Source organism: Callospermophilus lateralis, chromosome 6 (genome assembly GCF_048772815.1).
Source record: "Callospermophilus lateralis isolate mCalLat2 chromosome 6, mCalLat2.hap1, whole genome shotgun sequence".
Lineage (NCBI taxonomy): Eukaryota > Metazoa > Chordata > Mammalia > Rodentia > Sciuridae > Callospermophilus > Callospermophilus lateralis.
In genome coordinates this window covers 3198995-3216176 of record NC_135310.1, presented here as the reverse complement: position 1 = coordinate 3216176, position 17182 = coordinate 3198995, and the positions used below count along the sequence as shown (strand labels likewise).

The following is a 17182-nucleotide window of genomic DNA, read 5'->3' as shown; positions in this document are numbered from 1 at the left end:
GCAGCCTCCCCAATCCCACAGCTCCAGGACAGTGCTTTTCATCTCACGTCCCACTCCCTGCCCCACCAGGACCAACAGGTATGTGACACGGTTCTATACCACATCTTTCAGCGTCTGTTTATGAGATACAGTCTGGCCACAGAGGGCCAACCTGTGGGCTTACCTGTGGGCACCACACTCCCTTACCCGTCCTGCACCTGTCTCTCAAGCTCTGCCTACAGGCCAGGCACTCCTTTCAGCATGCAGGACAACAGTGAGCTCGTGTAGAAGCCTTCCTGCCCAAGGAACTCTCGTCAGCCAAGGGATACACAGACCAGTACATCCGAGTACATCAAATCATGTCAGGCCAAGGGAGTACACAGACCACAGTACATCCGAGTACATGCAAATCAGCCTGTGGCTTTTACAGCACAGGAGCCAGCTGCAGGCTTGGACAGAAACCCAGAGGTGAGCTGGGCACACAGAAGGCAGTGTCTCCCAGGCCAGGCCGGCACAGCAACCCCTCCTGGGCCTACTCCATCAAGAGATGGGGGGTGCTTCCCCTCTGCTGGCATCTGACCAGCCCTGTGCCCTGCTGTGACTCAGAGTGTGGCATAAGTGACATCCAGGTATTATGGGGACAGACAGCTGGGGCAGCTTCTTTCTTAGAAGAGGGGATGGGGATATAGCTCAGTGGTAGGTAGCTGCTTAGTATGTGTGAGGCTGTGGGTTCAGTGCTCAGTATTCAAAAAAAGAAAGAAAACAGAGGGCCACTGTGGAAAAGGCTGGCTGCCCCCACTTGGACTCTCTTGTGGGTGTGGGAGGACAGAGAGGAGGGGAGAGACCCTCGGCTATCTTGGAGGTCTTAGAGTTCACCAGCTCGCAGCTAAGTGCATTCCCCGTACTTGAGCCCAGGAGACCAACAGAAGATCCCCCTCTTACCCCAGCCAACACTCAGCCACCATTCCACTAGGCTCCTGGGCATTCTGGTACAGCAGTGGAGAACCCCAACCCTGCAGCTCTCCTGTTGAGACTGGACTGCAGCTGTGTGCTGGGCTAAGGGCAGCAGCAGGACAGATTCCACAGGAGGAGGGCCTGGTTGGACCTAGGTGGTCACAGATGTGTAAGAAGGCTCAAATTTGGGTGGGGGTATTGCAGTATGCTTCTGTCTAAGCCTGGCTCCGATGAATCCTGAACAAAGAGTCAGCGTGGTTTACTGAGCGGGCAAGTCGAGGGCAAGGTCAGTCTTAGAGCTTGGTAGCTCAACCTGACCTCCTTGCAAGAAGCTGTACAGATCTCATTCGGATTCTACTCTAGGCACTCACAGTCCTCGGAGGTAGGAGGGCCTTTCTCTGTGGGTGGCTCTGCCTGAGATGCAGGGTGCTGACTCTGGGAGCAGGCCGAGTGGCGGTGTCACCTGTCATAGAGAATGCATGGCAATCCTTCCACTCCATACGCAGAGCAGGAGGAGGCTCTTCTTACAGCAGGAAGGGCCATTCTGTGTGGTTCTTCCAGAGCCCTGCAGCAGTTGCTTGGAGAGGAACATCAATCTCAGGTTCTTTTTAAAAAGAAAGTGTGGATTGGGTGGATCAGGTGTAATCCCAAGAAGTGAGTATGTCTCTGACCCTCATGTTCACAGAGAAGGCTCAGCACTAGAGAGAGGAATGTTAAGTCCCTGTAAACAGGAACTTCCACCTGTGAACCGTCCTCAAGTCCCAGAGTCGCCTCACTTGGACTCTCTTGTACAACTGCGTTGGGCAGCCAGGTATGCTGGTGGCGAGTGGTCAGAGGGAAGGAGACTGATTCTTGCCAGTCCCTGATGCTCCTTCCTGGGTCCTCAGACCTACATGCACACTTCCAGGGAAGCCCACTCACCTCACTAGGAACATCAGTCATTCATTCTGTAAGTCATTTATCCATTCAAGGAATTTTTACTGAGCATCTACCATGTTATGTTTTTTTTCTTGCAGTATTAGGAATTAAACCCAGTTATGTTTTTTTTTCTTCCAGTATTAGGAATTAAACCCAGTACCTCATCCATGCTAAGCAAGTACTCTAAAACTGAGCTACATCCTCAGCCCTTTTTATTATTTTTATTTCAATAAAAAGTATCATTATATTGTCCAGACTGGCCTTGAGATTGCAAGCCTCCTGCCTCAATCTCCTGAGTAGCTGGGATTACAGGCCTGCACCACCACACTTGGAAACATTCTGAATATCTGAAAGGAGTTATTGTTTAAGAGTTGGAAAACTGGGACTGGGGGTACAGCTCCGTGGCAGCCGAGGGGTATGACAGTATGCACCTATAACCCTGGTGTTTCAGGAGGCTGAGGCAGGAGGATGGCAAGTTCAAGGTCAGCCTGGGCAACTTAACAGGACCCTGTCTCAAATAAATAAATAGATAGGGCTGGGGACATAGCTCAGTGGTAGAGCATCCCAGGGTTCAATTCCAGTACCTAAATAAATAAAGTCAGACAGCCTATCATTAACAGGCCCAGAACCACAGCTAATTAAGTCTGGACATCTAAGCCCCCAAGCTGAGGTAGTGCCTAGGGCCCTGGCTTTCAAACTTGGGTCTGTCCCTAAGTCCCTAAGGGCTGGTTAAAACCCAAACTCAAAGTTCTGGATTCAGGAGCTGCACTGGGCCTGAGAGCTGGTGACCCAAGACCACGTGCCAGGGCTCAAGGTCACACAGGACTGACTGTCATGGCAATGGTGAAGAATGCACCCAGCACACTGTGCACAGCTCCAGCTGGGGCAGCCCACGCCTACGTGCTCAGCCAACCACTGCATCATCGCCCCTGAGAGAGGCCTATGCTCCAGGACGGCGAGTGCAGCAGGCTCAGGAGCCCTGCAACCTGCAGCTGCTCACCTGCCTGGCAGAAAGGGGTTCAGTCTGCTGCGAAATGACCAATCACATCTTACCCGACCAGAGTGGTTCCCAGTGTGACCAGTAGCCTAGCCAGGAACCACCTGGATCCCCGTGGCCAGTTGGCTGCCCAACCACGCAGGAAACAGGCAATCCATGGGCAAAGGAGAAACGGGGAGAAGCAGCGGGGTGCCTCTTCACAGAAGGGGCTGCGCTTTACAGAAGCAAAGCCAGGTAGTACACACCTGTAGATTAGGCTGGGCTGGCAGGTTCCCTGGCACCCGCTGGCCGGGCAGCCCCCAGCTCCCATTCTCAGAATGAGGAAGTTCTGGGAAGCCAACCTGGGGCTCTTCACTTCAAGGGGTCTGTTTCCCAAGACTCCAGCTGTGAAAGGCAGGCACCCTGGGCATGCATCATAGGTGCTGCAGGAGCACAGGAAGGGGACAGGGGTGCTCAGGACAATTGGCAGTCCCTCCCCAGGTGATTCCATAGGCACTCAGCATTCCTCCGTGAAGGGGCAGTTCCCACAGTGGACAGAGCTTTGTGGGTATTTTTATGCCCAATCGAATCTTGCTTTCTCTATTGACCATGCCCCTGACACCACGCCTGTGTCTGCAGGTGAAATGTGGCTGCTCCCAGGGGACAAAGGCTGCTGGGGCGCTGCTCACAGTGCCCTAAGTCAAGCACCCCTTCTGGGAGTGTGGCAGTTCCAGCCACTCCATAGGTCCAGGGTGCTCCTTACACCTCATCTAGCATCTATCGCGGCATGAGCCAGTCTCTGATGGAAGCCACAGCCCTGTGCCACCAGGTGTCCATGGTGACCTGGACCCGCCCAAGCAAAAGCTGTAAAACTGAGGAGCTGAGCTGCAGGTGTGCCTCCAGGCCACACTGCCTACATTCCTTGCTCTCTTTTTTCTCTGTGCTGGTCCTCGTTCCCCCAGGCTGCGCTTGCAGGCACTAAGTCTTCCTGCTGTTGACAACTGTCAGGGCGGTCCCCTAAATTCACTTTGGATTTAATTCCGAGTGGCACTCCTCCTTTTCATGTCAAGACGTCCTGCCTCATTCCAGTCTTATTTTTTCCTCACCTCCCTGTGAACAATCTCCTCTGCGCAGCTCTCGACTAACACTGCCAAGCTGCCTCCGAGCCACAGATGGACCTGGCTGCAGAGGACCAAACAGGGGCTTGGTGGCCTGCGGGCCAGGCCAGGCCAGATTAAAGGCAGGGGCTTTCTCACAGTTTGGTGTGAGCTGCACCCGCCCCTCTTGGGCTCGAAACTAATTTCAGTTCCACCTGAGGGTCCTCTGCAGAGGGGATTCTGGGAAGCCGCCTGTGGGCTGTGAGCAGCAGTGCCTGGAGGGTCTGTCACTCCCAAGTCACTTCAGGCCATCTTCATGATGAAACTCACAGTCACTGGCCACAAGAAGGGCTTCTACGGGCACTGTCCTACATTCCTGGCAATTCTGCCTACCTCTCAGTTTGGAGGCAGGCCGGGTTGGGATCCAGGTCCACACTGTGCAGACTGGGCTACCCTGGGCAAGGGTGTTACCAGACTGTCCTAAGTTTCTTTTTCCCCACCTGTAAAATGGGCTTCTCAAAATCTGCAGACATTAACTGGGATAGTCCAGGAACGACGCTGGACATCATGTGGGATCGTGATATTAGTGGAGGCACTGGCCTGGCCCCTATCTTACTGCCTTAGTGTGATGTAAGAACCGGGTTCTACTCGCTACAATGTTTTAGGCAGGACGCCTTTGTTTTTAGCTTGTTCTGCAAAGGTTTCCCCACAGCATTGTAACTATTACAGAGAGATCCTTATAGAATTCTTATCTAACTGTGGCCTTCAGTTTTGTCTTTATGTGAAATAATGTCACCATCCCATAAGAAGCTACAGAGCTGGAGCCTAGCGTGATGTGCGGTGACCACCAGTGCTGTGTGGGGGCTCTGGTTCTCAAACAGTCATCTGGACAGAGTTTTTCTCTATCATGTATTTTTTACACTGTGTGTTTTTATTCCTCTGGTTGTTTTTTCTCTGGACTTAAATTAGTTTGAATTGGACCGAATATTAGGTTCTACCTAAGGAATCTGCATCCCAGACTCAAACTCCTGTAGGGCTGGGGGAGGCACAATGGGGGGCACTCAGTTAGTATTATATATGTGTCCACATTATTAAAGGTCCTCCTGGTCCAGCATGCACACACCCCCATGCTGAACTAAACCTCACTTTTTTGTGACTTCTTCCCATTGGCCTTATTTCTGATCTATGAAGCTACTTTGGATAAATATGAAATAAACATGAAATACATTTATTGGAATTTTAGCTCAGATTGCCACAACAAACTGCCGCAGACAGGGTTGCTTAAGCAACAGAAATTCACTTTCTCACAACTCAGAGGCAGGAAGTGGGAGACCAGGGAACCAGCACCACTGGGGCCTGGTGAGGGCTCTTCCTGCCACGGAGATGGCAGCCCCCTCAGTGTATCCTCACACACAGGGAGGGACAGCAAGTTCGCTGGCATCTCCTCTCATGAGGACACTGATCCTATGATGGGGGTCCCACCCTCGTCACCCCCCCTAAACTCACCTCCAAACATCGTCACGCTGGGGGTAGGGCTTCAACATGTGGCTTGTGGGCATGGGAAGGGCACAATGCAGCCTGAGGGACAATAGCCGATGAAATGCAGTGAAACGTGGGACACCTGAGAACCCCACACTGTCTCCCAGGGCTGCTCGGCCATTCGTCTTCCTGGTGTGAAGTGTCCAGCTCTTTCCAGCCCAACCCATGTTCTTTTTTTTAAAGGACAACACTTGGGCTGGGTTTGTAGCTCAGTGGTACAGCGCTTGCCTAGCATGGGCAAGGCCTTGGGTTCCCTCCCCAGCACAGACAGACAGACAGAGGACAACATGTCCATCCTTTTGAAACCTCCACCAGGTATCCTGAGTCTAACCACACATCCCGCACTCAGGCCAGCTCTCCTCCCCTAAATGTGCCTGTTCACGTGGACGAATAAACTGGTTTTAGTTCTCTGAACACAGGGGGGAGCCAGAAATAATCAACACCTAGCCACTTTTAACTACCTCTACTACCTGCAGAGACAATCAGGGGGGTGGTCACTTTCAGGGTCGAAAGTCAATCGGGTGCACAAGCCGCGCATGTCCATCATTATTTGAGAAAACTGCCTTTCCTAGCTCAGAATGCGAGATCTATTTTGACCCAGGGGAGTTAGACGGAACATCTGTCTCTGCAGTCATGGGATCGCATGGCCCTCTTCCCAGAGGGCGAGGTACATAAGACAACTCTTTGCTGCAAACCAAAATTTCAGCCATCTTCAGCCATACGACAGACCTTCCCCCCAAACACTGCTCTTCTAGCAAACTGAGAATGGTGTGCTCCTTACACCCAAGTGTGAGGCCCAGCCCTCCCCAGCCACCCAGGAGGGCCCAGCTCATGCACTGTCCACTGGCTCAGGCACCAGCCAATGAGAGAACAGAGTTGACCAGAGGACAGCCGTCCTCCTCCAAGCAGCTCCTGTTACTGCAAGTGTCCAAAACAAATCCCAGACACAACGCATTGGGATGTTCAGCGGGGGAAATGTTTGCTAAAACCAGGTCCAACATGTCCACAGCACAAAACAAATTTCAAACGAATTTGTACCTGGCTCGTTCATGTGGGTTCCTCTGGTCACAACCTGTAAAACAGGCACCACACTCACACCTTTGCATGTGAAGAAATGACTTGCGGCCCTGCCCAAGCCCCCTGTTAGGGAGCAGGGTCAAAAATCAAAGCCAGACCTTCCTACTCCAAGGCTGAGCTGTCTCCGTCACACCGTGGCAGCTGAGGATGGGTGCAGCTGGAGAGGTTGCAGCACTCACCCCACCTCCTACTTCTAGACCCTGGCTCTGTCTCCAGGGCGGCTCCCCAGCTTCATGGGGTGGTTCCTCAGTATTGGGGTCATTTCATCTGGGGGGAATGGAGACCTCTGTGAGGATGAGCAGGACTGGGGAGATGGGAGGCACGTGGTCAACCAGAAGCCTTCCTCCTGCTGCAGAGCTGGGCACCCAGGGGCGGCCCTGGAGACAGAAGAAACCTGCTCCCCTCAGAGCGGGAGCCCTCCCCTCCACAAACACAGTCCCTCCCACCAGAGCTGTGTCTGTAGAATCCTCCCTAACTCCCCTGCACCTGGGTTTTTATAATAAAGAACAAGAATCACTGGTTTTCTTTCTCCCACACATGAGTCTCCAGTTGGTGATTTGGGAGTCATTTTCACCAGGTTTTGTCTCCCCAGACACACCTGCCTTTACATCTTCCAAGTGAAATTGCACAGATGATGCAAAATGCTACTTTGTGTGCCATAAGTATTCAAAACCGCCCGTTAGACCAATCACTTCACCACATGAATATTTTTAATGCTGAGTAACAAAAAAGCTTGGGACATAGTAGACATGAAAGAATCCCCCTAACAGAAATGAAAACGCAATGTCAGAGAACATTTCTTTCATCCCTAGGAGCAGCCTCACCTGTCGCCACCGGCAAAGCCTGTCCTGGCGATCAGCGTCCACCAGTGGCCTGGCTTCCCTTCTCCTAGGAGCATCCTGAGGCCTGGGATTCAACACTGGGGAGAGAGATGCGAGGTATCAAGAAGCTCAATTTGTACCACCATTCAGTGCTGTCTAAGTAGGAAAGAATGTGGATTCACAATGAGTAAACACTTAATATTGAGGATCCAGCTTAATGTTTGAACAGTAAATTCTTAATTTTGGAATAAACCTGGGAATTTACAGTTCTTTCAACTATGATTTTTTTTTTCTTTTTAGAATTTCAGCATTCAGTATTATTTATATACTTAAATGCTGGCGGATAGTTTTGTCATCATCTCCAAGTCAAAAATTTTACTGTAGATTATTAACTCATAATATTCTAGGGAAAACTGGCCTTTTTCTTTTTGGTGAAGACCCAAACCATGCTTTACATATTTAAACACCCCCAAGTTATAGTGAACAACATTTGCCGTCACCTATTTGGATAAAAGTCCTGTATTTCCTAGAAATTGGTGCTATTTTTCTTCTGTGAATATTTATGAGCAGGTCTCTAACCTCTCTATGCTCAGATTTCTTCCTACCAGACATTTAGGTCCAGTCCTTGACTGTCACAGTTGGATAACCAAAGGATATGGGAAGCTCCAGGTGCAACTGCATAGATGCCACTTTAATTAATTAATTCTTCTTCCTCTTCTTTTTTTTTTTTTTTTGTATTGGGGATTGAGCCCAGGGGTGCTCTACCACTGAGCTCCACCTCCAGCCCTTTTTATTTTTTATTTTGAGACAGAGTCTCACTAAGATGTCCAGCCTGGCCTGGAACTTGCAATCCTCCTGCCTCAGCCTCCCTCAGATTCCCAAGTCACTGAGATCATGGGTGCGTGTCACCATGCCCAGCTCACAGTACTCTTTTGTAAAATGTACGACAATTACTAGTGGCCAAGAGCAATGTTGAAGGCAGACGAGCTTCTGAATGGGCAGCGGAAAAGACCTATTTACCTTCCAACAATTATGCTTTCAACATTTGGGTTCTCTACCTTCTTCAACTAACTAAAACCTTTGTTCAGGGGTCCGAGCTTGTGGGTTCATTCAGAAAGATCCACAGGCTCTGAGTTCCCGTGGCTTTTGGTCCTGATAGCACCTTCAAATCAGAGGTTCACTGAGAAAACACAAAGCCACCTGCCAGCAGTGACCTAACTCCAGCATGGCCTTACTCCAGCTGGCGGGCACTGGTGGCTTTCCACACGTCACCCAGCAGGAGCAGCTTGGCTCCTTCAGGAATTCCTCACACACACGAAAAGAGCCACTGGCCCTTTTGCTCTAACACACCACCCCAAAAACTTCACTTGGATTTTTCCATTCTCAAAAAAAAAAAAAAAAAAAAAGTCACTCAACTAACAATGTTCATTTCCATCTTCTCTGGAAGTTAACTTTTCGTGCTGTTGCTTAGGACATCTGCACGTTGGCCCAGGTTTCTTTAGACATTTTCGTGGGAGCACGCTAACGCTATATAGGGGTGAGCACTGCCGTACACTAGAACCTAGGCAGAGTAGCCCAGTACGAAGGTAAAAGATCACGGTCCCCTGAAAGTATTCTTCTGAGAAGAAGATTGAAATCAGCCTGTGGTCACCTCTGTACCAGCATTGCCCAGCTCTGTGCCTGACCAGAGTGAACAGGTAACAAACCCACCGGGCCTTCACCTCAGAACACTGCAAACCTCAGACAAGGGAGTGCTTACTAACCCAGATCTACAAAGCTCTAGAGGGGCTCTGGTCCAAAGCCACGGCCACAGAGAGACGCCCTGGTCAGTGGGGCGAGAGTCACTGACCCTCAGGCTGTTGACATCTCATAGGCACAAAGACTTTAAGAACCTATAACAAGCTAAAAATTATGCTCTCAAAGGGTGAAGGATGCGGCTGAGGCGAAACCCACTGCCTGGCTTTCCTGGCTGTTAAACCTCTCCACAAAGTAAATTTGACCTATGAACTTCCCTGCGGCCACTTTAAAATCTCACATTCTCAATTGCTCAAAGCCTCTTTGGGAACACTTTTTTGTCTCCTTTAGGCCATTTATCACCTGTGTTTGTGCACAGTTCTTGGCAAGAAGTAAACACTCCTCATTTATTGAAATGAATTTCTTCACTCTGGTGAGAAGCAGCCCTGGAACCGTCCTGAGGAAGAGGTGCGTGGCTGTCCCTCTGAGCCCTGGATGGTGGTGTGGTCGGAGCACTGAAGGCAACCAGCAAACACAGCCACTGTCCCCACTGCCTATTTTATTATGAAAACCCATATGGCCTTGAAACCTTTAGAAACCAGCTGTCCTACCATCTTAACCCGACTGTGAGACAGCATCACTGCTTCCCAGAACCAACTGCTAAAAACGTTAAGGCAATTATAAAAATCCACAATAAAAAATAGGAAATATACAAACTTTTAAATTTTATATTTTGGAGCTTTTCTTTGATTTCTGTTCCGTGACCTTCCTCTTGAACCAGCTTCCAAAACCCTTCATGGTCACTCATGTTCTTCAAGATTCCACATCTGGTCAGTTCATTCTGCAACCCTATAATCTTACATTCAAAGAGAACAAATATATCAGAGTGATATTTTTAATGACAAATGATACATCAGTGGATGATTTAAAACACTGAAGTCCTCTTCCTAAGCCTTGGAGTGTAATGTCTGGGTAACCTGCAGCTCATCTGTTCAGAGAAGAGTTACTTTCAATAGCAACTGACACCCACAAAGTTCCACCACACCTTCAACTGTCTCTGTCCCTAAATAATGGGTTTAAAATTAAAGGGGACCATCTGAAGACAGGCGAACTGTTCTTTTCTCATTGGTAGCTAGAGTTACTCTAGGTTACTAAGGGGACCTTGGGGACGGGGTGGCAACAAGGAAGCCTTAGAGAGAAAAGAGGGCCAACGGGTTTGAGGACATTGGGAGGAAAAAGATAAGACACCTTTCCCTAAAAAGTCATTTTCTACTTGTATCTCCCTTTGACCTGGGGAGTCTTGAATTGTCATACTCTAAACTGATTGCCACACAGGGATTTCCTGCTTGTGATAAAACATGTATTTGCCAGTTTAGCAGAAAACAGACATCAGGACCCTCACCACTTTCAAATATAAATTCATGTCTTAGACATTGGGGCACCTCTCCAACTGATAAGGCCAGATTTGGGAACCACCTGTGGACATGGCAGGTAACTTTTTGAAACAGTGAGCCCAGAAGAACCCCTTCAGGCACCCAGGACTTAGAATTTGAGGGTCTCATTTTCCATTCCATTTTCAGTTTGTCAGAAGTCAGAATCACAACGAATCTGTAGATCTAAACGGCTTTTATTTTTTGATTCTAGAATCAAGCAACTGAGCTGGCGAGGCTGTTTCACAGACAGGAAAGGTGAAGAAAGGAGGAGAGCCTGGACTGGACGCTCCAAAGGAGCACTCCTCACGGGGGTAAAGGGACTTCCTGAGGGGCAGGTAAACTGGACCCTGCAGATCCACCGCGGCCAGTCTCCTCTTTTGAGACCTGATTGGATAGAGAGCTCAGAGCGCAGTTTGAGCGCCTGGTGCCTGGCCAGAAGTTCACTCCTTAACAAAGTCGAGAATAAAACCAGGCATGGCCAAGACTCTAAAAAGCCTGATGGGGGCTGTTTGATGAAGAAAGTAGCTTGCGTCAGCACTTGTCTGGCTGCCCCCATCCCGAGAAACGAGGCAATTCTAGAGCAGACACGAGAATTCTTTGTGACCTGGTTCTACGTGGCGAGTGGAATCCCTTAGACACCAGGGAGGCGGCCCTCTGCAGCTGGACCCTGCCTCCCTCGGCAGGAAGCGCTTTCATCCTTCTCAAAACAGTAACGTCTAAACGACAGGGAGGTCTCTGCGAGGCCCAGGTCCCACCCAAGCCTTCTGGCACAGAAGGCAGCCCTTGGAGTGGTGGCGGGCTCCGGATGGTGGGGTTTGGGGTCTCCCCTTCCGTCCAGGAGCTGGGAGGCCGCGGGCCGGCCATGCCCCCATTCCGCCTTGGCAGAGGGGCTCCCGGGAAAGGCCTTCCCAGCTGGGGGCTGGGCTCCCGGTTCCCGGGTCGTCCGCAGACGCACAGTGGGAACAGCGGTGGGACCCGCAGACCCCCCAAGCCGGGGGCACTGTGCGCGGCCCTGCAGCGCCGCGGGTCCTACCAGGTAGACGCTGGCCCGCGGAGGGGACCGCAGGCGCCCGGCCTGGGGCGCGACTTTGCACGGGGTCACTGGCACCGCTCCGGGCACCGGCTTCAAACAAGGACAGAAAAGGTGGTCAGTCTTGGGATCAGTAGCTGGGAACAAGGCTGCAAACAAATGACAAGTAAACATCCAGCCACAGGAAGCCATTAAGGAGAGTGGGCGCTAATGAGCGCGCCGCGGGGACCCCGCCGCCCGCCGCGCGCCCCGCCCGCGCCGGGGAAACGACCGGGGATTGCCGAGCCCGGCAATTTGGAGCCCAGAGCCCCGCTGGCAGGCCATAAACCTGTTTGTAGTCTCCCTCTGTTCCCCTTCAAGTCTGTGTCGTTAGAAGCTGCAATGAATGTCATCCCTAGGCGTACTCAGGGGAGAGCGCGGGGCCGGGGCGCTGTGATCTCGTCCCCTCTCACCGTGCAGGCTGCGGGGACGCTCCACCCGCAGACCGGCCACTGGGAGGAAGCCCCGAAGAAGCGCTCGACCCATTTTCCAGGGAGCGCTTTGAGGCTGTTTCTCTTAAAAAGCGACCTTTCGGAATGACCACGAGGTCCCCGAGGCGCAGCGCCTCGAGCCTCAAACCACTCCTGAAGAACTGTTTTCCTTTAACGAGCAGCGGTTTGTCCTGCGAGGATCAGCCTCCTCGGAAGCGGACTAAACTCTTGTAAGAAAACGGTCCTGCTCGGCGTCGGAGGCTGCTCCGCACAGGTTCCACCCCGGCGCGGGCTCCCTCGGCCCAGCTGTTCGCACAGCAGCGACACCCAGCGGTCAACCCGCGCCCCTATGGCAGCGACAAGGATGCAGCTCCGGGGGCTTGGTCCCTGAGCATCCCACCAGCCTTGCGCAGGACCGCTGCGGACCACACACGGAGCAGGGTTAGGCGCGGAGAGACTGCCAACAGAGCTGTGCCTTTAAGGCTTGTGGGTCTTGAGCATTTTAGGAAGTACGTGGGAAAGTGGCTTAAGGGTACATTTCGTCTTCACTAGATATTTGCGGAAGCAGGTATTCCCTAAGCATTACCCAAGACTTGAGAACTGCTTCTTTATGATCGACTTCCTTATATGTGATAAATTCCCTTGGCAGGAAGAAGAGAATCCACTCAATCATAAATTTATTGTAATTGATACAGTGGTTAAGTGTGTGGAGAGACAACGAGTCGCTTTAACTAGACAACCCTGGGCTGGGGCGAAGCCCAGCACTTTCTAGCATTCAGGAGGCTCTAGGGTCCATCCCCAGCACCACAAAGAAAAGAAAAGAAAAAGCTCTTAATCTAAATGATCCCAAAAGAAACTATAGTAAACGTCCGCTCTTGTGTGTGTTTCTGACAGTCTGTCTCTCTCAAAATTAGTGAAAATACATTTTCACTTGTATGTGTCATGTGTTGTGCCATAAACATTAAAGTTGGAATAGTGTGGTTGAGTTTCTGTAATGGAATCAACTCTCTGGTCTTAAATGCACTAGAACTCAAAAACTCATGAATTTAATATAATCTATGTGTTTTATTTTTAGTTCTAAAGCAACAATTTTGGTCCTGAGGCTAAAACTGGATTAGATGGTCTCTTCTGGAGCTAAAATTTTAGATTCCCTAATGATTTTTATTTACAATATCATATTAATATATGTGCAGGGTTTTGAAAGATCCTTCTGAACTGCCTGGAGAATTCCTCCCGCCTGCTCCCCCCCTACAGAGAGCCCTTACGGATCCATTCATTCCTTCTCCTGTTATCTTCCTCTCCCTCTAGTGTTAGTTACGGTGTGTGAACACACGGCCACTCACCCTCTCACTTGGATATTCACTCCAACTGTGACTCGGAGCTGGAGCTATATAAACTCTGTCCAGTCCCTCAAAATGTGTGTGAGGCAGAGTCTCTCTTCACCCACCACCCACTAAAGTCCTTAGCCTTCGCGCTTGGAAAAGACAGGAAACTGGTGAGATGGATGGCCCTCAGGAAGGAGAGACCTAGAGACCACCAGCCACCACTCCCCTCCCCTCCCAAATACATCTTCTGAATTGAAACAGGACCTAAAATTTAGGGTACTCAAGTTCAGCTTGCCCCTCCACAGTGCCATTAGCATAGACTTTAAACTCTGCATGAAGGTTTTACAAATCAATGCAGGTGGAGCCTCAATTAGACTAGTCAGCTGGGAAACCAGCTCTTCCTGGTTGTGGTAAACACTGCAAGTGCCTTTGTCTTTGATCCCACTCACTTCTAATTAGCAAGAAAGCAACTTCATTCATTAAAATTTGTTAAGTAATGTTACAAAAAAAAAAAAATAGCGATTCCTGAAGTATCTTGCTCAGACAGACAGCAAAGGGTGGAAGCAAATTTGGAGTTGGGATTGTGCCACCTCACCATGGCTGCCAGACACCACCCCCACACAGCTCTCTTTTCCTTTGTTGCGAGAATTGAAAGTCAGATGAAATGATTTCTAAAGTCAGTTTGATTTTAAAAGTGTACAAAATTCGCATTTTTCATATTTTTGGTCATAAGAAGAATGGAGTCACTAAAAAGTTTAATGGAGTCACTAAAAAGTTTAATTATAACCATTAAGATCTTCAATGAATCAGTGAGAGAATATTTTTTGCCAAAAAAAATTTGATTTTTTAGAATTATCAAAAACTTATATACCAACATAAATATTTGCTGAATATTAAGTCCTTTAAACCTTTGCATTAGAGGATGATCTTTTCCTGCTTTTACTTTCAGTAAGGATTGTGTTAAACTTTACTGATAGGATGAAACTTTGAGTCGGAAATCCATTCCTTAGTGCTGTAAACATTTTGTTAAAAGTTTTTTTTTTATTTCCTCATAGGAACATGGTTCAAAGTTTATTGCATTTTAGTAATTATTTCTCTGCACAAAAGTACAAGCATTAGCTAGGTATTAGGATAAATTCCATATAAAATGCTAGTCCTTTGTAGCTTCTAAATTTCCTGACGATGTTTTTTCTACAGTCTCACTGCAGCTTTAAAAAGGAGGACAAGAAAAATGCCAGCCGCCACCTTCTCCCTTCTCATTATGGGGTCACTGTCAGAACCTGGTTAAGGAGTAGGGGAGAGGGGGTCATTTTCCTTTAAAATGGAGACGAGTTTCTTTTCGGAAGGAAATTCCCTGAGGAAGTTGTTTTAAAACAAATAAATGTTCAGGATGAGGCCAGCAAAAGGTGTGAGGCCCCCTCTTTGATTTCCCAGTTTGTGTATTTGGGCTCAGACAACTTTCTATGCACATACTAATCAAATGCTAATGTGCCTCCTGCGTGGACACCGGTATTTGACACTAGGTTCTACAAACAGAAAAGTTTTGGGTGTATTTTTAATCTCATCAAGGTGCTTTGGGTGGGAGGGAGGCGGTGCTGGGGGAGGTGGGAGATCTGGTGCCTGGGAATGGATTCCCAGTTTGACTTCCAGTAGGTCCAGAGCCCAGTGACTTAGGAATGATCTCCACATCAATTTCTCTGAAAGATGCAGACGTCTCCTTCAAAGTCTTGGGTGACTATTTATTTACCCCTCCTACTCCCCAGGGCCTTAGTTTCCAAATTTGAATGTGCATCAGAATCCCCTGTGGGGTCTGTGACTACAGAGGGCCCTACCCCAGTCTGGAGCAGCAGGGCTGTGTGGGTACAGAATCTGTTTAGGACGGGCCCCAGCAGGGCGAGGACCCCACAGGAGACCAGAGATCCAAGTGTTATCTTAGGTCTCAGATGCTTAAGACTTCATTGTTCCCACAAAGGGCCGCAGACGGGGGCTGGTCTGTCTGTCTTACTGGATAAAGAAATGGTGCTTCTTCATCGCAACAGGAAGCAGGTTTGGAAAGACCTTGGTGGGGCTGGGGATAAAGACTGGAGCCAAGGAAAGGTGTCCTTTGAAGACCCAGGGCGCTGGGGGTTTTTTTCCCTACCGCGACTCCCAGGGCAGAAAACCTCCCTTTCAGCATGCATTGTACTCAGCAGTCATTCTGAAAGGTGTGAGGTGACATCTTACTGCGACTAAACTTGCATTTCCCTGGCGGTTAAAGGTGGGAGCAGATTTTCCTATCTCTTCCTTTGAGATGTCTGTTCACATCCTTTGCCCATTTTAAAATCAGTTCCTTTGTTTTCTTGTTGAATTCCTTCTCCAGGCTGGATAGGGACTCCCCTCTCTGTGGCTGGCTCTGCTGTCCCCCTGACTGTGAGGAAGCCCCTCTGTTTGGTGCCTCCTCCTCCCTACTCCAGGTCCTGCTGCCTGTGCTGTTGGAGTTCTGCCCAAGGCACTGTCGGAACAGCTGTGGAACTTCCCCCTGGGTTTTCTTCTAGGAGCTGCTGCTTCCCACCTTCTGTTCAACTCCTTCAGTCCTTTGGATTGTTTTTTTGTAAACTGTGAGATAAGCTCCAATTCCACTCTCTGCCCGTGTGGATGGTGGGTTTCCCCAACACTATTTACTGAAGAGACTGTTCTTTCCCCATTGTGTGTTCTAGGCACCTCTGTCTATAGTCAGTTTGCCACTAAACTTGGGCTTCTTTCTGGACTCCCTTTGCTATTCCATTGCTCGGTGTGTTTTCATACCCGTGCTGGGATTGGACTATAACTAACACTTTTTAATATATTTTGAAATCAAGGTGTGTGATGACTCCATTCTGTTCTTTTTTTCTGGAGATTGCCTTAGCGATTTGGGTTTTTTCTGATTCCATTCAACTTTGATAATTGGGTTTTTTTTTTCAATTTCTATGAAAAAATGGCATGGAGATCTTGATAGGGATTGCACTACATTTTTAGGTCACTGTGGGTCATGTGGCTGTTTTGCTGGTATTGATTCTGCCTGTAGACTTTCTTAGAAAAACTCTCGTTGTTTCATATGCACTCACCTGTTCATTCATTTAAAAAATAGGTGTGGCCAGGCGTGGTTCCCCAATCCAGGAACCCGGGAGGCTGAGCAGGCACAGGCAAGTTCAAGGCCAGCCTCAGCAACCTGTCTCTAAATAAATTAAAAAGAACTGGGGGTGTGGCTTAGTGGTTAAGCACCCCTGGGTTCAGTTTGTGGCCCCAAAAAGAAAAAGAAAGAGAGAGAATCGTGAAATGTGCTCTTCTGAGCTTCTAGGAAATGTTGGTGAACAAAACCTGTAAAGCAGACCGACTCCTTGCCCCTGGAGCTCAGGCGGAGAAGCCATGAGTCACATAGTGCTCTAGAAGTGACCAGAGCTGCACAGGAGACAAAGCAGGTGGGAGAGGACTGGAGCAGGTCGCCCGGGGGGCTGAGAAGAGGAAGGACGGTGCCCAGCCAGGCACATCCTGAGCCAGCTATGATCACAGATGTGATCAGGTGAGGAAAGGCTGTCCCTTAGGACAGCGAACCCAGCCCAGGGCCAGCAGGCCAAGGCTCTGAGCCAGGATGGTTCCCACACCCTCAGGAAGCAGTGAGGGACCCAGACGGGAGGACAGGAAGGCCCAGAAAGACAGCGAGTGACCACACCAGACTCTGAGGTCAGCTGAGGTGTGCACTGGTGGGGCAGGGGGTGGGCAGGAGAGTGCCAAGTGTGTGGGGAGGAGGCCAGGATGGGGGGAGGGGAGGGGACAGCAAGACCTCTCACAGTTCAGAGCAGAGCCGGCTCTT

General features: G+C 49.7%; 1 protein-coding gene across 1 annotated transcript in view; it reads right to left on the bottom strand.

Moving 5' to 3' along the window:
* The window catches only part of LOC143641810 (uncharacterized), a 32544-nt gene extending 20461 nt beyond the window's left edge, over nt 1–12083 (bottom strand). The window contains exons 1-4 of the mRNA XM_077109630.1: nt 12011–12083; nt 11562–11707; nt 9813–9951; nt 7447–7459 (exon numbers count right to left, since the gene is read on the bottom strand). Coding sequence (XP_076965745.1) covers nt 7447–7459; nt 9813–9951; nt 11562–11707; nt 12011–12083 — 371 coding nt within the window. The remainder of the gene's footprint in view (nt 1–7446; nt 7460–9812; nt 9952–11561; nt 11708–12010) is intronic.
* Nucleotides 12084–17182: the final 5099 nt, after the last annotated feature.